The 21,266-nt window shown below is 45.8% G+C and overlaps 3 protein-coding genes and 2 long non-coding RNA genes across 6 annotated transcripts; 3 read left to right on the top strand and 2 right to left on the bottom strand.

The window, feature by feature from the left end:
- The first annotated feature begins 548 nt into the window (after window positions 1-548).
- LOC100845721 (protein RETICULATA, chloroplastic) lies at window positions 549-9,233 on the top strand. 2 transcript variants are annotated; one of them, XM_024456627.1, is made up of 10 exons: window positions 1,010-1,789; window positions 1,864-1,951; window positions 4,992-5,278; window positions 5,386-5,484; window positions 5,581-5,804; window positions 6,011-6,080; window positions 6,358-6,437; window positions 7,623-7,687; window positions 8,404-8,623; window positions 8,789-9,233. In XM_024456627.1, the coding sequence occupies exons 1-9, from the start codon at window positions 1,025-1,027 to the stop codon at window positions 8,595-8,597; spliced, it is 1,872 nt and encodes a 623-aa protein (XP_024312395.1). In that variant the 5' UTR covers window positions 1,010-1,024; the 3' UTR covers window positions 8,598-8,623; window positions 8,789-9,233. The 2 variants fall into 2 exon arrangements, with proteins under 2 accessions (XP_003561280.1, XP_024312395.1); XM_003561232.3 differs by lacking the exons at window positions 4,992-5,278; window positions 5,386-5,484; window positions 5,581-5,804; ... (3 more) ...; window positions 8,404-8,623; window positions 8,789-9,233 and adding an exon at window positions 2,107-2,336 and having other exon boundaries at window positions 549-1,789; window positions 1,864-1,947.
- Window positions 9,234-9,854: 621 nt separating this feature from the next.
- On the bottom strand, window positions 9,855-10,967 carry LOC100846335. The gene has a single exon (XM_003557305.4). It carries the CDS (start codon window positions 10,784-10,786, stop codon window positions 10,208-10,210), a length of 579 nt encoding a protein of 192 aa, XP_003557353.1. The 5' UTR covers window positions 10,787-10,967; the 3' UTR covers window positions 9,855-10,207.
- Window positions 10,968-11,525: 558 nt separating this feature from the next.
- LOC112269715 lies at window positions 11,526-14,688 on the top strand. The gene is made up of 3 exons (XR_002961622.1): window positions 11,526-12,213; window positions 13,025-13,066; window positions 14,214-14,688. It is a non-coding gene; the product is annotated as an uncharacterized LOC112269715 (long non-coding RNA).
- A 2,074-nt stretch (window positions 14,689-16,762) lies between these two features.
- On the bottom strand, window positions 16,763-17,915 carry LOC112269714. The gene is made up of 2 exons (XR_002961621.1): window positions 17,803-17,915; window positions 16,763-17,143 (listed from the first exon to the last, which is right to left on the bottom strand). It is a non-coding gene; the product is annotated as an uncharacterized LOC112269714 (long non-coding RNA).
- Window positions 17,916-17,938: 23 nt separating this feature from the next.
- On the top strand, window positions 17,939-21,186 carry LOC100831203 (UDP-glycosyltransferase 76B1). Its single transcript, XM_003561231.4, has 2 exons — window positions 17,939-18,554; window positions 20,191-21,186. Exons 1-2 carry the CDS (start codon window positions 18,020-18,022, stop codon window positions 21,069-21,071), a joined length of 1,416 nt encoding a protein of 471 aa, XP_003561279.1. The 5' UTR covers window positions 17,939-18,019; the 3' UTR covers window positions 21,072-21,186.
- Window positions 21,187-21,266: the final 80 nt, after the last annotated feature.

Below are 21,266 nucleotides of genomic sequence, written 5' to 3'. Positions count from 1 at the left end.
CGAACTTAGAGAAAACCATACGGTTTTAATGATACCACTAGTTAGATTTAGTTTTGTGTGAAAAATGCATAGGTAACTTAGGAAATGGAAGAAGACGATGATATCTCCATGTTTTCCGGTCAATCCTGATTCACTTGGTGAAATTTTTATGTGAATTATTATTCATATTGTGAAGTCTGGATTTTTGCAGCATACATTTTTATCTGTTTATTGCAGCATTTATGAACAGATTTTTTTTATATATTTGAAAAATCTGGACAGTGAACAGATGAACGAGCGGTTTGACTGGTAAAAACTTGAATCGAGAGTCTCACCGGTTCGACCACTGATCTGATTTTTTGAACCGTGGGGTAAGCTTGGCAAATATTATGAAAGTTTTCTGTCGAACAGATCAATCTTTGCAATTGATTTCACATGTACTACGTACTAGGTATGGAAACTTAACACTGATTTCCATAATCTTTTTCTGAGCTACTCGTAATCTGGCTATAATTAGAGTATCCTACCAACGGAAGCCAGAAATTTTAATCTCCGGACCACCTCTCATCACCACCTGAGTCCGGTGGGCCATCCGCCACATTGGTCCACCACCATGGCGACGCCGTGCCATTGTCGTCGACACGCTCTCGGCACCTTTGCGGCCATCTACGTCTTCCTCGCCATCGTAGCGCAGCCGTTCACGACGACGACAGCAATCGGCGTCAACTACGGCACCAAGGGCGACAACCTGGCGCCGCCGTCGACGGTCGCGGCGTTCCTCGCGAACCGCACCCGCATCGACCGGGTGAAGCTGTTCGACACGAACCCGGACATGCTCCGCGCCTTCGCCGGCACCGGCATCTCGGTCATGGTCACGGCCGCCAACGGCGACATCCCCATCCTAGCCACAACGCAGGGCGCCGCGGCCTGGGTCGCGTCCAACGTGGCGCCCTTCTACCCGGCCACGGAGATCTCCCTCGTGGCCGTCGGCAACGAGATCATGGACACCCACGACCCGAGCCTCATCGACAGCCTCGTCCCGGCCATGCGCACGCTCAAGGCGGCGCTCGCCGCGGCCGCCTTCCGGAGGATCCGAGTCTCCACGCCCAACTCGCTCGGCATCCTCGTGGACTCCTCGCCGCCGTCCGCGGCCCGGTTCCGCGACGGCTGGGACGTGGCCGTGTTCACGCCGATGCTGCAGTTCCTGCAGAGGAGCAAGTCGCCGCTGGTGGTGAACGCGTACCCGTACTTCGGGTACAACGGCGACACGCTTCCCTACGCGCTGGCGCGGCCCAACAACCCCGGCGTGGCGGACGCCGGGACCGGCATCACGTACACGAGCATGTTCGAGGCGCAGCTCGACTCGGTGTACTCGGCGATGAAGAAGCTCGGGTTCGAGGACGTGGAGATCCTCGTCGGGGAGACCGGGTGGCCGACCAAGGCCATGGACGGGCAGATCGGCGTGAGCCCCGCCGAGGCCGCCGAGTACAACCGGTACCTCATTAACGAGGTCGGCTCCGGGTCCGGCACGCCGCTCATGCCCAAGCGGACCTTCGAGACCTACATCTTCGCGCTCTTCAACGAGGACCTCAAGCCCGGCCCCGTCGCCGAGCGGAACTTCGGCTTGTTCCAGCCGGATTTTACTCCAATGTACGACGTCGGCATCATGAAAGGCCCGGTAACAGCGCCCGCGCCGGCTGCACCCGCCAAAGCCGCTCGTGAATCCAAGGCCTCGGCGCCTACAGAGGTCAATGGCTCCAGCAGCGCGATGGCTCCATCCATGGGCGAATCGACTGATCACAAGACGCCGGTGCGTGCCCAGCCCAGATGCTCCACGTCTCGGATTTGATATCGGCAATTCTGATGAGTGGCTGCGTTTTGTAGGAGGCGGCGGAAGGAGGGGATGCTCCTCCGTCGTCAGCGAAGAGCGGGCCGGGGGACAGCGAGTCATCGGAGGCAGCAGCCAAGGTACATTCTAGTTTAGGCACGCCGAACGCATTGACCAAAACACAAGGAACGTGACTTGAATATCTTCCCAGTTCCCAGAAAAATATTTCTAGTCCCCCAATATATGCTTGAATGAAACAACACAGCTTATTGTTCGTCGTTTTTGTTGAACCTCGACAGGACGACCAAGGAAATAGTGAGAAAACCAGTCCCAGAGAAGGCAGTACAACGCCGCCGCCGGACGGAGCTGCTTCCAAATCCACCAGCTTTCTCTTCCACGTCTCTTGCATACTTGCAATTGCTCTGTCTGTAGTTATGCATGTCTAAATTTTCTTTCATTTCAATCCTAACACTTAATTAGATGGGTACTTCTATATGTATGTCTATATACCAAAATGAGTTCTCGCAAATGCAAACAATCTGAATCGTTCCTCCAACTAGCTAGAATTCCAATGAAACAATTTGTTTTTGTAATCTTGCAAAGATGGCCTTAATTGCACACTAACCCCCTTCCCTCCGTTGCATGATATAAAACATGCAAGATTTCATTAAGGCATGATTTTGATCAACAACACCTTCGCTCACATGTGGTTTATATGAAATTTGTATCGCTGGATTCATTATCAAAAGTACTTACTAATAGTTGTGATTTCATCTCTTACAAGCCACGCATTAATAAAATAATTATTACTCAAAATCTTGTCTAACCAAACCTAATATGCCTTATGAAACGGAGGGAGTAGATCTTAAAAGTTAAAGCCTTCAAATTCAATAGTATCAAATTGACATTCTTTAAGCTACTTGATAATATCATTTTCGTCTAGATTAATTGCTTGATGATCAGATCCTACTATTTGGATGTTTTTATTGCAACAAGTAAATTGCATAAAACTACATGGGCCCAGTTTGGTGGCAAGACACATACTTGACCCCGCCACAGTCTAGCATAGAGAACGCTATCTCCCGAAGTGGTGGTGGTTGGGGGTGGGGGGGGGGGGGTCGGCAGAGGGGACGACCAAGATAGTGCCATGTGGCTCCATTGGAGGGTCGGGCTTGTTTCTTCCTCCGTGCCGAGGGCCTCTGGTTTTTCCCCTTGACCAGTTTGAAAGGGCCTTTCGATGCCTCCGTCTCTATCACGGCATGTGCCAACTGGTGTTGTGCCTCCACCTGTTGGCCACGGATAGGACGTCACACCTTCCTCCATTCTCCTTTTAGCCCTAGGACCATTCACGTGTGGGACCAAGGTTCGAGCAACCCCGATGGCTTGCACGTCGTCCGTGGGTCTGCAATCAAGTGTTCCAGCACTGAGGCCGAGGTGCTCTTTCATTAATAAAATGGCGCCAACATTCTCCCCTAAGGTCTACACAACCGCTTTTCTACATCTTTGGTGAACTGAAGACATGCGTTGACCGTTAGAGGGCAACATTCAAGGTTTTTAAGGTGTAAGGAGCACATATTACCAAGCTGACCATAACTTTGATCATGGTTATTCAAATATATTTAACTCTGCGGGGGGTGTACAACCCTACCCTCACGACACAACTACCCAACAATTCCACTCTATCAATATAAAACACACTCCTCCAGGTGTTAGTATCGAGCAACTATACGTGAATAGTACCGGATGTGAAGACGACGAGACTTTTTGTAGAAAAACTCCAACAACAACTTACCTTGGTCCTTCCATGGTTAAAAAAACCCTGGTCATGCTTTGTGATTTATCTTCTCTAGCCTAAAGAACGATCTCCTTTGTTTTGCTTGTTGTTCGACTTGCATTGCTTGATCTCCTTGTAGGGCCCTCTAGGTCCCTTATAAAAAAATAAGACGCCTGGCCTTAACATCCACTACCCATTGCACATGTGTAGGGTAGAACTCCATCTCGAAGTAGAATTTGAGGACTGACATAGAATACTTGAAGGAACACTTTGGTTGGTTTTACATTAGATCTAGTACATAGGAACGGATCATTTTAGAGGAAAAAAGCAGTAGTTGTTTTCAATTATGGTTTTATACCATCATTTACTCTTGTTTGTAGTCGTTAGCAAGCTGGAGTATGTTTTAGCACGAGAGTCGAGAGAGATTAAAAACAATACACATATGAAGAATTCCCACGAGCCCAATTGACTGGAAAGTCGAGCAAAACCAAGAAAGCGCCACTTGCAGCTCATCAGCCGCCAATTCCATCATTCCATTTCCATGTCACCTTGACCATGACAATTACGAGTACATGATACTAGTCTAAAAAAGAAGAAAAAACCCCAACAAGAGCCTCCACCAGCCCTGTTGACCCAAAGTCAAACAAACACAAACAGAGGAAACCCCACCTGCAGCCTCTCAGCCGCATGTCCAGCAGACGCAGAGCCCACATGACAATGACACGACTGAAAAATCACTAGTGTTAGTGTACAGAGTACAGACCGCTGTAAAGACCCACGTGCCAGTTCAACAAAGGCCGCCTCCTCACGATGCCCACGGCCACCAGCCCAGCGCCCCAGCCGCTACAAAAGCCAGCCAAAACCTGAAAAAGGCTTGAAAAGCCTGAAAGCCCTCTCCGTGCACGCTTGTTCCTCGCCGCGCCGCCGCCACCAACTCCTCCGGCCGCTCTACCTCTCACCCAAATCGAACCCGCCGGTTTAGAAGACCGCCCAATTTCTCGACCTTGCAGGTGTGCGCTTCTCCCCCCACATGCTCCGATTTATTCCCTCAATGATTGCGATTTTGCAAGTGTTGCTTCATTCAATCTGAGCATTTCTGCCTGTGCGTTGCGGTCGCAGCTGTAGTGCGGTGGGGGAGCGTCAGCATGGCCTTCTCGTGCGCGAGCGTGCGCCTCCAAGGCAGCGTCGGCGCCGTCAAATGCCGCGCCTCTGCCCTGGCCAGGCCGAGCGTCTGCTCGTACCCAAGTGCCCGGAGGTGGAGCGCAAGGGCAATTCGCTCCCAGCTGCCGCCGCGGGCCAGCGGGGATGGTAGCGCCGCCACCACCTCCGACGCAGCCGTCGGCTTGCCGGAGGCGGCCCAGGTTGTTGGTCCCACTGAGGAGGTCAGCGCGGCCACCCAACCCACTGTACTCCCGGAGAAAGTTGGGGAGATTGCTAGCGTGGATGGGTCCGGTGGGAATGGGAAGTTCCCGCCTAGTGGCGGGCGTGGAGATGGGGATAATGGCGGGGGCGGCGGGGGTGGGGATGGCGATAAGGAGGGTGATGATGAGTTTGGACCGATCCTGAGCTTCGAGCAGGTGGTCCAGGAGGTGGAGAAGCGAGGGGTTAGCTTGCCCAGCTTGCCTGCCGAAATGATTGAGGCGGCTAAGAGCGTCGGGATTCAGAAGTTGCTGCTGCTGAGATACCTGGACCTGCAGGTATTGGAAAGGGCTTTACTATTTTGTATGTTTTGTTTGTATGGTGTGTGTGGAAGGGGATTTGTATGTGGCTAGCTCACAGTAATTTTGCGGTTTGCCTTTGGTAGGCCTCAGCTTGGCCGCTGGGTCCTGCCATTAGATCCTGCGGGCTTCTCCGGAACAGGATGTTGGTTGATCCTGCATTCCTCTTCAAAATTGGGACGGAGGTAGGTTGAGTTCTTTATTATCTTAGGTACTTTTTCAGAATGGTAAGTGTTTATGGGTAGAATTGCTGATTGATTGTTTGGTGGGACGTTTTGCAGATAGTTATTGACACATGTTGCGCGACCTTTGCGGAGGTTCAGAAGAGAGGCGATGAGTTTTGGTCAGAATTTGAGTTGTATGCAGCAGATATGTTGGTAGGAGTAGTTGTTAATGTAGCTTTAGTTGGCATGTTGGCCCCATATGCTCGATTCCGTGGGGGATCTGCATCAGGAGGAGGTCTTCTTGGGCGTGTTAGGCATGCTTATGATGCTCTCCCAAGCAGGTGAGTTATGAACTATGCAAACATGGCTGTGAAAGTAAAATGTGCATCCCAATATTTTCTGAGTTGAATACTACTACCTGTGCATTCTGGCCTCATTTCCTACTTTCATGGCCCTACTACAGTATGCTGACATTGTTCCTCATTCATCATTTAGTGCATCCAACTGTTCATCCTCCGTAATTCTGATGAAATCTCAATTCATGTAGTGTTTTTGAAGCTGAAAGACCAGGATACAGTTTTTCCGTTCAACAACGGATAGGATCATACTTTTTCAAGGTGAATCTTATACTCACTGCCTTGTTTTCACCAAGAAATATTACAAATTACAATCTCCTATAAAAATCTCAATTGATGATGGTGGTCCATCACCGTCATACTGTGCCACTTGTTGATTTGGACATACCATTGAGATGAGAAAGAATACGAATTATTTGGTTTCAGACAATAAATCATTTTAATTTTTTTTAAATATGCAGTGTATTTTTGAAGTCTGTGCAACGCACAGGTATTGTGCTAGTCTTTGCTAATATCTGAAATACCTTTTTGAGAGTAGGGGATTTTATATGGTGCAGTTGGATTCTCTTGTGGTCTCGTGGGCCAAGGCATTGCAAACTTGATAATGACTGCAAAACGGTATTGTGCTTATCTTTATGGTTAAGTCATTGTTGTCACTAATATGTTAATAGTTAGTTGGCTCATTTCGCTACTCTTTCTGTCTATGATATGGTTCCATTTGGTTAGGCCCTGTCGCAATAAATATAGCACGAGAGCTCAGAAACATTTGAAACCCATTTTGGTCCTTTGTTGAATCATCAAGAGACATTGTAGGAAACAAGAAACATTACCGTGCATTAGTGCAATTATGATGGTAAAAATTGGGCCTGTTTTCTTTAGAGACAACCGTGCTATAGTTTGCCAAAAAGTTACTGCCAATTTGCGCAAGGCTTGGTCAGCAAATTCTAAGCCATACTTCACCTAAGAGAGGCTTGAGTGTATGACACATGTCCTAGCTGCTACAAATGGAATCTTGCCATGATTGTGACTTGAGCCAAATATGTACCCTTTTTTTTATACCTAAAACATGGCAAGGTAAGGGTAGGAACCAAACATGCCCATTTTATCTATCGTAACATTTCTGGTATGTTAGCAAAATCATTATACAACATTGAATAACCATAGGTGTGCATGGATCACTGATACTTAGTTTTTCACGACAGCATCTGATAGTTCAGAAGTAAGAATGAAAAGAAAATCCCATTATCATGTGGAAAATGCCAAAAGCTCTTTTGATTTAGTTTACTTGTAAAACACAAGAATAGGAAAAACATAGGTTCATGATGTCGTGGCCTTTTTGAATCTTACAGGAATTTGCACCAAATAGTGTTTGGTTACACCCTAGGAAAACATAGAAATCTCTCCAAGAGGTTCAAGTGAATGGAAGTTTTCCATTAAATGCAGTGAAAAGGAATCCATATGAAAAACTATATTTCTGCTGTAATTTCATTGATGACTGGGTTGCCACTAGTAATTCTGTTTTCAGATCTACTTCTATAACTGATACTCCCTCCGTCCCATATTAAGTGACTCAAGTTTGCTAAAATATGGATGTATCTATGTCTAAAAAGCGTCTAGATACATGTAATAGAAAGTCACTTAATATGGGACGGAGGGAGTATAATTATTCTCTGCCTCCCACAAAATTCAATGCATCCTTTATATAAGTACTTTGCTGAGAACATTTATGCAATATGTCCACATCCTTTTGTGTACTATTTATGCATCTCACAACTTATTATTTCCTTGAAACTTGTAATGCAGGAGTGTAAAGAAGTCAGAGCATGATGTACCTGTTCCACCTCTTCTAAAAACTTCTGCTTTGTGGGGTAAGTGACGAGATATTTTGCCTTTAGCCAGGATATACATTAAATATTTATAAGTGTACCTCATTAGATTTATGTTTCTCTTCTATTACTTCAGTATACTGAAATACAGAAGTTTCTTTATCTGTGTCAATAAAAAGATAGTCATGAATATTATTAAATTAATCACAGATGAGACTTTGTTTACTTATAACCATGTGTCATATCTTGTGTTACTTTTTGCTAAATAGGAAAGTGAAGGAAAAATTAGGATAAAATTTTACTTAAATGAATCCTATGCACTTCTAAACTTTTGTGCTTTGATGCCAATAGGTGATTTGGTATCTTCAAAGCTGATTATATATTGTGTTTTCAATTGAAGTATCTCCTAGAATAATTGGGCAGATATGACGCGGAACTATGTGATGTGCTTATTTATATGAATTTATTTCGAACATGTGAGGGTGCTACATTTAATTTGGTATAACATGCTTTAACTATCAAAGCGACCATAGATGTAATAGCACGACTAAGCTTGACAGACATATATCATCATGTAATACAATTTGCCAGTAAATTTTGGTTCTTAGTCGAAGCCATGGTAGTGTGATGAAAACATCTGAGCTAGTCAAATACATGACTGAAATAACTCTAGCTATTTATCTCTATATATTTGTACTTCCATATGCCACATTGCATCTATTGAAGCTCCCTAAACATAATCTTCCTGATTATTTCAGGTGCATTCCTTGGTGTCTCGTCCAACACTCGTTATCAGGTTATTAATGGACTCGAGCGCTTGGTTGAGGCTTCACCTCTTGGCAAGCGTGTCCCAGCTGCTTCTTTGGCATTCACTGTCGGCGTGCGTTTTGCAAATAACGTTTACGGGGGAATGCAGTTTGTGGACTGGGCCAGATTGACTGGTTGTCAATGAGGTGCATGGTGTCCATGTTTTTCATGGTGAGTTCCCTTTTCTGTTTTTCACATATACATTTAAGCGTTACAATTGCAAGCATCCCTTCACTTCATGTTGTGACAGGATTGGACATCATGAGTAATTCGTGATCAAGACAAGTTATCTCATATAACTTTTACTGATATGAACCTTCTGATTTTTTTTTGCAGTTACTATTCACATTGATGCTGTTGCATGTGATCTGTTGTTTGTCATAACCATGAAATTCGTCGAAGTTGCTCCTTCCCAAGGTCAAGATGACATACTATTATCAATAACGGTTTTGGCTGCACAATTCCAAAATAAAGTGAAGTCTCTCCGAGAGGGATTCGAAACTTTGTATGTTCTCCTTATGTTAGGCTTCTAGGGAGTACTGTCGGAAATTGACAGAAAATCTACCAGGCATGGATAATTTGTTGAAGCTTAGCATGTCCAAGTGCTTAGTCATGGATGCAATAACTGCTAGCTCCAACAGTAAGAAGAGATCGCTTAGCTGTTCATATTGTCCAAGCTTTCGCCATGTTGATTTGCATTCGGGTAGTTGAATATTTTGATTGTGGTTTGTTTTGAGTATGGCTTCTGTTCGATGCTTGGGAATCATGATCAGTTTGTGCTGTCCAGACTTTGCCTACTTGCATGCCACATGTCCACCACATCACCAAACAAATCACCTGTCCTTGTGGATACATCAGCATGTAAGACGGAATATGATGGAGCCACAAATCAGTCCCTAACATCTTCCCGAGATAAAGGAATGGCGGCAGTAATGCATTGCAACCATGACAATAATATTCAAGTTCTGGCATAGCCGACCGTCAATTTTTGAACCACAGGCCACAGCCAGAGCAGAAGTGAGTTTCACGCCTACAGTACCATCTCTAACCTAACCTTTTGGGCCTGGATTTCTACAATGGTTGAATCTTACAAAGGAAATGGTAGCTTCCAAGTAAAACTAACTTCATGCTTTCCGAATGTACTGATATGGCTACTGTTCTTTCAAAATGACTTCCAAGAAAGTTAACTGACGAACATCTTGTGGGCTTACCGAAAGCGAATGAAATTTACACAATGATAAAGCTGCAGCCTGCACTGATATGCTCATTCTGGAGAAGTAACGGACCTGGGATCATCTGGTGTTCTGAAAACGACGTGAGGTTTACAGTAAATGGTGCCATTAACAATAGTGGTCCTAGAATTTCCCCCGTTGATAGGCAAGCAAGAACAACAGTACGATTGTACAAAGAGACGAACACATAGCAGTGTCGGCCACTGATTACCAGACAAACAAATACGTACGTGCACAATGCACTTGGAAAAATCACTGAGGATCTGCGGAAATATATACTGTCTGTCAGTTGTTTTTCCGATAAAATGATATTGTCTGTCACTCACTATTGCCTAACATACACAAAGTTCGATGGAGCAGACGACAACACTGGTTAATCACGAAGTAAAGATCGGATCGGATAGGTCAGTTCAATCTTGGAATTCTTTTCGCCAACCCAATCTTGCAATCTCAGTACTGTATAATCACAATCACAGGCAGATCTAAAGCATAACAAAAATGCAACGGAAGCCGATCCAGCTAGCTAGCGGGTGAAGGCGTAGAAGACGATGCCGATGTAGATAAGCATGGCGGCCGGCACGAGAGTGACAAGCGGGATGACGGCGCCCCAGGCCGCGTTGCCGCCGGCGCCGCAGCCGAGGCGGCCGAGCTTCACCTGCACCACGTTGACGAGGGCCATCATGAGGAATCCGCAGCCGCACACGGACCCCACCGCGGACGCCAGGATCCCGACCCGGAGCGCCGCCCGGTTGATCCGGGCCGTCCAGCTGACGGCGGCGGCGGAGCGGCGGTAGTGGGGGAAGGTGCGGACGATCTGCTTGAGGCAGAGCGCGACGAGGCTGGAGAAGAGGAAGCAGGCGAAGGCGAGGACGTGGAAGGAGACGAGGTCGGACTCGATGCGGTCCCCCGCGGCGCAGGCGCCCAGGTGGTCGGCGCCGTCGGCGAGGCCCGGCCCGTCGGAGGAGGGGCGCCACGCCAGGCCCAGGAAGGCGGCGAGGGTGAAGAGCGAGTTCACGTTCACGATGCCGTCCAGGGCCGTGACCTGGATGCTCGTCCCCCCACCGCCGCCGCCGCCGCCGGTCGCGGTGTCGCCGTGTTCCATGGCTTGGTCAGGGCGGTCTTGGATTTTGGAGGCGGGGGATGTGGAGGGTTTGGGGATCGGGCTCGGGGCTGTCGTCTTGTCGGTGAGCACGTGCCCGGAGAGCAATTTTGATGAGCTGAGGTGGTGGGAAAGGAGAAAGCGCGTGTTGGGGCCTCGACACCTTTGTGCTGTGCGGTACACGCAGCAACCTGTTGTGCCTTCCCCCAGCTCGTGCTGCGGATCCTACTTGGCATAGATCTATTTGAACATAAATGCTTAAAAGTGTCTATGTACTTTTTGTCGTCGTCGGGTGCACAAGATTCATCGCCGTCCGATGCGTCGACGGGCGAACGGACCGCAAGATTGAATCTCCTCAGCAGCGCCTTCTTTTCGGACATGACTGGACGCAAGTTTTGGGGCGGGGCCCAGCTATCGGCGTCCTTATTTTCCTGTGTCGCCCTGCTCATCTCTCTCTTCCTTCCCCCTTCCATTTTCTCTCCTCTGCACAAGCATTTTTTCGGTGGCGATTTCAGGGACGGCTGGTTTTTCGACGGCGAACGGTGCCGCTGCGCCGAACAAGGAGGCGCGCGTAGCAGGGTACCACCAGCGGCAGTCGTGGTCGGCATCGTTTTTCTGCGCCACCACAAAGGGAGCTCAGGTGAGTTCGTTAGGGTTGGGGGGGGGGGGGGCCGAACTGCATGTTGCGGGGGGAGGCCGGCCGCGTGCCTTGTTGTGTTTTTGAGAAGAGTTTAGTGGGGTTTAGTGCCACATCAAGCCCGGCGGCGACAGATAGAGGATAGAGCAGAGTGGGGGCGAGTTCGAGCATGTTTTACCTAAGGAATTATTCAGGTCGCTCCCGTGCAAATCGAGCAGCGTTCGTGTCGTTTTTTGTAGCTCCTAGGTCGAATCCATGCGTAGCCATTTTGTCCGCGGTTTTTTATGACGGTGGGTTGCAATCCATCGGAGCAGTTTACTTGCTTTTGCTGCTGGATTTTTGGGGAGGCAAATCATGCGAGCTATTCTACTGTAAAGAGCACACGGGGGGATCTCTGTGTTTGTCAGGGGGGTGTGCTTCATCTGTTCCCTAGCCTAGATGTGCTGCTGGCCCAATCACCGCCAGCGGCATGAGGTGCTGCTGCAGCGGCCACAGGCACAAGCTACTACTTCCCTCGCAGCAGCCTACGAACGCCCCAAATGTCTGGGTGGTCTGACGATGATGGCGTGGACTGCGAACTGTCTTCTGCCGCTGCTCCCTTGGCGTCCTCCTCTTCCAACGTCTCCGCGGGAGGGGTGTCATCCATGAATGCCGGCGCAGGCTTGGTGCACCAGGGGACTACGGCTAGTGCAGGAGTGGAGTCATCTACCTCGACACAGCAAGACAGTGCCACCCGCACTGTCCGGCCGTCCGCCTCGCACAGCATGTGGCTGACTTGATCCTGTACCGGCAGGTGTACCCTTAGTTTCTTTTCATTCGTTTTTGTGTGTTCTGTGTGCTAATGTGCCTGCTAATTGGGATGCTAATTTTACCCATAACTTACCCAACTTGATGCTAATCGTTCAGTAATTTTGGGATATTTTATTGCTTACTTCTTCTACTATGCATGTGTTTTGATAGGGGGTTGTTTTGGTTTGATGTTTATTTACATGATATTAGGATGATTATTAGCGAAATTGTTTTTGCTTACTTTTATGTATCCTGCGTGTGTTTTCATATAGTTTTGTTGATGTAATTAGTCCCTAGTAGTTGCCGGACTAGTGATGCTTTTTAGCTTACTATGCAATAAAAGTTGCTTACTATCCAGTTTTTGAACTAGTAGTTGCTTGACTAGCGATGCTTCTTAGCTTTTGATTATAACCTTATAACTTGCTTTTCTCGCATGCAACATTTGACAAGAAGTTGCATTATATAGCTAAAATATTGACTAATTGATAATTAGCTGTAGCAGTTTTTGCTTCATCGAGATTTCAGTTTCAGCTTTTTTTTCTATGCTTCTGTAATAATAAGTTGATCCCCTAGTTGAAACTAAAGTAGCAAATAAATAAGGCTAACTTGCTCGTGGATCTTAGCAGAGTTGCAAAGTTGGTTTTCGTTTTTAAGCAGAGTTTTTGCAAACAATCAATGTTAAATTTGCTTTTCTGATTTCAATGGAGTTGCAAAATGTATATCAGATGCATGATTTTTGTACACTATTCCCGTTAAATTCTTGAAACTGAAGTAGCAAATAAACAAGAGGCTAACTTGCTCATTGATCTTCGCAGACTTGCAAAGGAATTGTCCAAAATCTCACTAATTTTGATAAGGTAGAATTGACCACATATATCTCATCTTTAGCTTAACTGTTTCCATTCATAGATACAGAAAATTGCAACTGACCTACATTTGTGTCACCTTAAATTTGCTAATTTATTTCCATTAAGCAAGTTTCAGATATATCTATGTACACTTTGTGTTTACCTACATACACATCTGAGTTACAATTTTGTTGTTGCAAAGCTGCTTACTTGCTTATGTATAGTTGCTTCGTTTTATTATAGTTGCTTATGTATATGTTTAGATCTACCTATTTAGTCGCTTTTTTTCTTAATAATATAATTGACCACTCCCGAGGTCGAAGTTGCTTTTTAACTTAGCTAATGTAGTTTGGTTTTGATTATTAGTCGCTCACACACAATGCCTTAAAGTTGCTTTCTTCGTTTTAGTATAGCCGGCAGTAAGCAAATATAGTTGTTTTTTTTAATGCAACTTTGTGTTCTAGGTAACTTCTTATGACCTTTTCTTAATTACTTGCTTATACATATGTTTAGTTTTATCTTTGGCGCTTTTTCCTTCTCAATATACTTGCTCATACACACAAACACACACACCCTGAAGTTGCTTTTTAGTTTAGGTAATATAGTTGATTTTAATTATTTAGTCGCTCATGCAACGCCTTATACTTGCTTCTTTTTAATATAGACGGCATGATGCGATATAGAGGCATGCCTCGGTAATATAGTTGCTCTTTTTAATGCAACCTCGTGTTCTAGGTTACTTCATAAGACCTTTTCTTTACTAGGTTGCTTATACATATGTTTAGCTTTATCTTTGTTACTTTTTTCTTTCTCAATATAAGTGATGTAGGTGCTTTTAATTATTTAGTTTCTCACACAATGCCTTATAGTTGCTTCTCTTTCTTTTTGTCAATATGCTTGCCTAACCCACGCCGGCTATATGAAATTAGATTGTTGTTTTCCCCCTTTTCTTGCTTTATCCAAATCGCTCGACCGCAGGTTCATCATTGAGATCAGTAGACATTTCATTCAGGTTAATTGCATCCAACTGCAAAAATAGAATCAACACGAGCAATTTCAGTTTTTCAATGAAAACTTGCATGTTAAAACTACCTAAACTATTCTACCAACTGTTTCTATTTTTTTGATGTTCTTTTTTTTTTTGCTTTTTGAACAGGCTTTTTTAGGAGCGAGGGGCAATTTTGTGTATATGTTGTGGATAACAAGTGAAGCAGTAAGTAGCGGACTGCAGGGAGACACAAGCTTTTCCCCTACATGAACACGAGCTTGGCAAGTTTCAGGATGCGACAGTGCAGTGTTCGCAAGAATCTACTGTGATATTTGCTTTTCAAGTTGCTGAATCATGTTTGCGTTTACCTTGGGAAAAGAACCAGGAGGAGTACTCAGTGGGAGCATGCAAGCAGGGGTTGCAATGCTACTGTGCATGATCTAAACAATCGGGTGGACTATATACTCTGCTCGAAGCAATTAAACCATGCTGATGATACAAGAATATGTGAAACTGTTTGAAACAAGTTTTGTGTAGATATTTTTCTGCTTCTGTTTCATGCCTATGCTTCTACCATGTACGGGTTTTGAAAACAATGCTGCATCTCTAGGATCTGAATCTAAACCTTATCTGTCTCGTTTTTGCTTTATTGTTTTTCTGAATGTGAACTGTATAGTATCCTTGTTTGAAACAACATGGTGCCCATGTTGCAATACAACAGTTAGATTAAACCTGTGAATCTTTGGATCTTTTACAAAGAACTGGTAACTTCTGTGTTTGCAAACAGTAGGAGGATTTTCTTTGAAAAGATGTCCAGATCCAAACAGTACAGTTAGATTAAACGGTACTCTGGAAGAGATATTTTGGGGGAGGAGGATTTTTGGCACTATGCCTCTTGTTCTTGATGTTGCCGTTTTCCTCTATTTCCCTATGGCATCTAGGCAAGTCCCATCGAACATGCTTTGATAGAGAAAAGCAACTTTTTATATGAAGAAAAGCAACTTCTTATGAGAAAGGGGTGTCACGGGTCTGCTTTTGATATAGAGAGTAACGTAGAGAGGGGGGTGCTGGAGGGGCGTGTGCGGTGTGCCAAAGGCCGAGGACGATTGAAGCAAACTTGAGTCAAATATGGTGCCCAAGAGCGCGGGGAATCAGTAGGAGTACCGTTGGGTCTGCGGCCCAGTGGAATCCCATGAGAGCACGCAGAATTAGCCCGGGGGGACCAGATCTATCTATTTTGGGAAGGGGGGACCAGGCGGGTTTCTATAAATAGGTGTGCACTTTGGACTACCTAAAAGCAAACGAGCACCCGGTAGCAGCGTCCCTATTTGAAAGTAAAATGCACGCTCAATATATGAAACTTGACACAAATATACTCAGAGGGAGTATACATCAATTTTTAAAAGCTGCATTGGGCAACTATAACTTGGCATCCGTGATTATAGTTTAGTAGTACAAATCTGACCAGGGACGGATTTAGGGAGGGACGAGCGCTCCCGAAAATTGTAGACCATTTTGGATTTAGCAATTTCTTTTAGAACAACGATTTGGCTTTACTGAGTCATGAAACACGTAGTACAAAAAATTGATACACGAACTAACACAAAAGAATGAAGATACTCAACAAAACTAAAATCTTCAATGTAGTCCTTCGAAATAAATTTCTCTTGATCCACGCTTGCATCCTGATGCTTCTCCACGTATTCGTTGACAAAATTGCAGAATGTCATGTTTCCACAATCTGAACTAATCTCATAGGTTTTGAAGAGCCGCATGAGCCGCCTACCTCAGAAGGTGAAAATCTAAGATCATTGACGCACCAAGGCCGGGGACATACCCTTGCAAGACAAACTGTAAAACTACTTCTCTGTCGATAAATCAACAAAAAAAATCAAAAACATGAAAAGACTTACGTGAGAACCACGGACTCGATAGCATAAGTTGTAATGCCTACACCATGACGTGAAGAAACCAGGACACCAATCTTCTAGACAACGACGTCTCCATCACCAAGACGCTTCCGAAAAGAACACACAAACCTAACAAAAGAAGGTTGCAAAACTAGATGCCATAAGTTTATTCGTGGTTCCCCACGTCTCTCAATGTCAGATCGGCCGTGCGAGACGAGGTGAACCGCCGGAAATCAAAACTTCCTTGAAAACGGCGGCTAGGGTTTTCTCAGCTTCCCGTGAACTTCTTTTTGCTCGTCAGCAACATAACAAATTGCGATTTGGTCTGGCGTTTAGACAATTTAACCGCTGGGCCCTGGCCTCTAATTTTGTAAAGCCTAGCATGGGAGCAACAGAAAGGGCGTCCCATCCGGGCAGCCAAGCTGTCCGGGACCTGTGTCTAAAAAATACTATCCGGGAAGTGTGGTTATCAGAACTGAGGGCGGCACTCGGCGGTCCATCCCGATCGATCGGATCCCCCGATCATTTTTCCTCTCAAATTTCAGGGAGTTTCACAAGAATATTATGCAGGTTCTCCACTGAATCATTGAAGTTTAATCAATTTTATGAGAGATTAAAAAAATAAGAATGCAAAATAGACATCTAATTCCTATTAAAATGCTCCAAACCTTTTGAAGTGAAAGAAGTGCTCCAAATTTCAGATGAAATTTAGAACAACACAACTTACTGCAAGAAATGTAGTCGCATCAAAATGAGGTATGTTGTTGTCCAGGACTGCTTACAAGATCACAGTTAGTTAGTACTCCATTGTGCTATCTAATTTCACATTATTCTCGACACTGGGGGTACAATATTGGTGTATGTATCTACAAGCTCATAGAACTATGAAGGAAACATTTGTTTTAGACAGTTCTCATCAACACAGGCTCCCACTGTGCTATCTAATTTTACATTGTCCACCTCTTGTGTACGCAATTGTTCCTCCACCCATGCGCAACATTGCTTGGCGTCAGCCAATTGGTTCACCATAGCACACATGCCTTTCTTCTTTTTTTGCGAGTAACGCCATAGCACGGAGTTCTGCTGATCATCTGAAATTGAAATAGGCGTCTTGGTTTGCTGATCCTATCGAACGCTTTTGCTGCCTGTTCAGAAAGTGGATGCAAGTCGAACACCAACTAGAATAACCTGCATTTATATATCTTAGCAATTTAAGTTCATTGTCTATTTATTTTTTTAAGGTGCAGCTGCAATAGAGAGGATCTGAAAGTGGTCAAAAAAGAAAGAAAGAGAGGATCTGAAATGCACGAACATCATCCAATTTTAGATACGGGGTACATAAACCCACTGAAAAGATAACACGAAATGATTATTCAATGGCTTCAAATTGCTATGCGCGAGGAGACTAGTGTAGCTCACTTTCAAGGTTTCAAACAGAATCCTGTTTCTACACAAACTTCTAATTTTCCATGCCAGATTTTAAACACAAATTTTCGCCAAGTCAGTTAAACGGGATAAGCAAAAACCATTTGTACACTTTTCGCCATCCAACTGCCGGGAGTCACGCGGGGGAGAAGAGAGACAAATGTTTAAGGATATTCGGTGAACCTGTACAACACTTAATGCCACGAATAGTATATGTAGCTGCATTGCAACTACTTTAAGGAGGAGTACAATCAAAATCAAGTGGTTTAAGGATTTCCGGATAACCTGTACAGCCACACACGTCTACCGACCGACAGCACGGTGAGAGCTGTGCAGGCAATTTTACTCTCCAGGCTTTGCTGGAGTAGAGCGGAGAAAAAACAAAAACAAATAAAACGAGCATGCATGCGAGTGCCACGCACCTTTCCAAAACTAACCTGGCACCCAAATCCTCGTGAAGGCCTCGGGCATATATCCATCCATCCCGGCTGTACTCAATTTAATGCGATCATTAATCAGCCCCCTTTTAATTCGAGTTTATCCGATCCAAACTCCCAATATATCCCGTCCATCTTTTCTCTATGATTGGAAGCCACCATTACTATCCAACGATCTCTCTTCGTAGACGTAGCTACAGCCATGGCCAGCGCCGCGGAGAAGGCCCCGGCAATTGCAAGCTCCGGGTCCGGCGTCGTGCTGATGTTCCCGCTGCCGTTCCAGGGCCACCTGAACCCGATGCTGCAGCTCGCCGACGTGCTCCGCTCCCGGGGCTTCGCCATCACCGTCTTCCACGCCGCCTTCAACATCCCGGACCCCGAGCGCGCGGGCGGCTGCCGCTTCGTCCCCGTGGGCAGCGAGGTCCCGGTCGGCGACCTCATCCCCACCGGGAGCGACGCCGACTTCGCCGGCGCGATCCTGCGGATCAACGAGCGGCTGCAGGGGCCGTTCCAGGACGCCCTTCGCGAGGTGCTGCTGGAGGAGGAAGAAGAGGGGAAAGCGCCGCGGCCGGTGTGCCTGGTGGTGGACTCCAACTTCCGGGGGATGCAGGCGGTGGCCCAGGGGTTTGGCGTGCCGACGCTGGTGCTGCGCACGGGCGGCGCCGCTTGCCTCGTGGCGTACATGTCCTTCCACGCGCTCTGCGACAAGGGCGTCCTCCCGCCGCCACCGTCTCAAGGTAACGCCACTTGTCACTGGTGTCTCCAGCACGTAACGCTACTCGTAAATTCGCACTTTGAGACTCTGTCCGCGTGGCGAGAACGAGATAGCCCCAGATTTTTTTTATTTGCGACAATAGCAGGTTTAGTCTTATTTAAAACGGACCTTCGCTCTCTGGCCTCCTGGAACGAATGCCCTGCGATCCACCGATCGGGAATACGTGGCTGCGATTGTGTCATGTTATCCGGACAACTGCAGTGGAGCGTTAGTGTGCCGTGGTGGCTATTTTAGTTTGCACTTTTGTCTTGTGGAATGATAACTTTAGACCGTCACACCATAAACATAAAAAACAAACATTCGCCCCCTATGCATTCCTTATTTAAAAAGGGTTCTTTTGTTCCAAGCGCACCGTGAGGGCTGACGCTTGAGATCGGTCTTAGAGATAGAGATTAATCACCTAAATAATAAGTAAGAATCCCTAAAACAAATAGTTACTCCTTCCAGATATATACTGTTAACATGGAATTTCATGTACTGAATCAAATTTTGCACTAGAGACTTTGATTTGTGCCAAGTTAGTGCCTAAATTTTTGAAAATGGGCGTTCGTGTCCTAATATTTTTCTAAGTTGTTCATGCGTCTTCTTGTCTGACCAAGTGACGTGGCCGTTTGACCAGTGCCACGTAGGCTTGGGCCAGCAGTCACGGCCACGTCACCCGGTCAGACGAGGAGACACACATACAACGTGTGGTGAACAACTTAAAAACGAATCAGGATCCAAAGGTGCATTTTCAAAATATAAAAACTAACTTGGCACATTTCAAAAAGTGTCAGGACCTTTAGTGTTTTTTACTCGCTATTAAACTGGTAGTATAAGGTTTTATGACACAAAAGGTATATCATTTGGTTCATATTAAAAAAACTATCTTCCAATGCTAGAACATTTATGCACATATGTCAACTACCATTTCTCTAATAGTATAGGTGGTCAAAGTTTGGCATACTACCCTTATTAGCATTCTATAGTTGGAAGATCAGAGCAGTACTCTCCGGGAGAGAACGTTGGCTCAACAAGTCCACTCTTTGCGCAAAAGTCTTAAGCTTTAAATATGTGTTTAGGCCGTAATACCCTCCCAATGTCCAATTTCTTTAGCGCTTTTTCCAAAATTAGTAATCATTTAGTACATTTGTGAGAGAAAACTTAGCCTTATAACTTTTTTTATTAATTACAGAAAAGTTTATTTTTGCTCCATCAATGATAGCAAAGTAAAAAAATGGTCACTCAACTCGAAATTGTATGTATTTGGTCAATCAATTGGCAATGCCCGATACTTTTAGTTCCTCTCCCCCGATTTCGAATTGTTCTGACTAGTTCCCACTACACATGTCAGCGTTTTTTCTTAGACTTTTTTTTACTTCGGATCCCATGGTGCATACAGTTTTAAGTTCAGACTGTTAATTACAGTGAAGGATTGATGCAACTGGACGGAGATGATTGCACCGTATATATTTAACTAGGATGACCGGCGATTCACTAATGGACAACATAATTATCTTCATTTCCACTTTATGTGATCAATGAACTTTAATTCTCTGAGTCATAACGTTGCAATAAAAATGGTTTGTGCAACTGATCATTTCCTTACGAAATTTCAGATCAGTCGCAACTGGACATGCCCTTGGATGATCTCCCACCGCTCCTGCTGCGAGACATGGTGTTCTCAGCTACAACACCACACGAGACGATGTCGACCTGCCTAGAACGCATCCTAGAGTCAGCCAGGTCTTCTTCCGGCGTCATCGTCAACACATTCGCCGACCTCGAAGGCGCCGAGCTCCGGAAGATCGCCGACGGCGTGAGCGCCCCCGTGTTCGCGATCGGTCCGCTCCACAGGATATCTTCAGGCGCAGACAGCAGCCTGCTGATTCAAGACCGGAGCTGCTTGGATTGGCTGGACAAACAGGAGGCAGGGTCTGTTCTCTACGTGAGCTTTGGGAGCTTGGCGTCCATGAACCAGGAAGAGCTCGTGGAGACTGCGTGGGGCCTGGCCAACAGCGGCGCGCCGTTTCTTTGGGTGATCAGGCCGGACCTGGTTCAGGGTTCACAGAAGGTTAGTACCCTGCCTGGCGGATTCGAGGAAGAGACACGTGGCAGGGGAATGGTGGTGAGCTGGGCACCACAGCAAGAGGTTCTTGAGCACAGCTCGGTCGGCGGCTTCTGGACCCACAATGGGTGGAACTCGACGCTGGAGAGCATCTGTGAGGGCGTCCCGATGATCTGCAGGCCCCACTTCGCCGACCAGATGATCAACGCGAGGTATGTTCAGGAGGTATGGAGGACGGGGTTTGAGTTGGAGGGCAAGTTAGAAAGGGCCAAGATTGAGAGGGCTGTCAGAAAGCTGGTGTTTGAGGAGGAAGGTTTGGAGATGAAGCGAAGGGCAAAGGATCTGAAGAACAAAGCAAGAAGGTGTATCGAGAAAGGAGGCTCCTCAGAAATTGCAATTGACTCGTTGGTCAACTGCATAATGTCATTTTGAACATTCTTTCACCTAGATAACATTGGTGTTAGACGTGTTACTTTTTCCGTATTGATTCATTGGTGAACTTTACCGTGGATATTCTCTTTTCCATGTTATTGCACTTTTACATCTATCTCTAGTGTACTTATAAAGGTACCAACCTTTTTTTTTCAACTTTCACCCCACAATAAGAACTAACAAACACATTAGCTT

This window comes from Brachypodium distachyon, chromosome 1 (assembly GCF_000005505.3).
Source record: "Brachypodium distachyon strain Bd21 chromosome 1, Brachypodium_distachyon_v3.0, whole genome shotgun sequence".
NCBI lineage: Eukaryota > Viridiplantae > Streptophyta > Magnoliopsida > Poales > Poaceae > Brachypodium > Brachypodium distachyon.
This window is presented reverse-complemented; position numbering and strand designations above follow the sequence as displayed.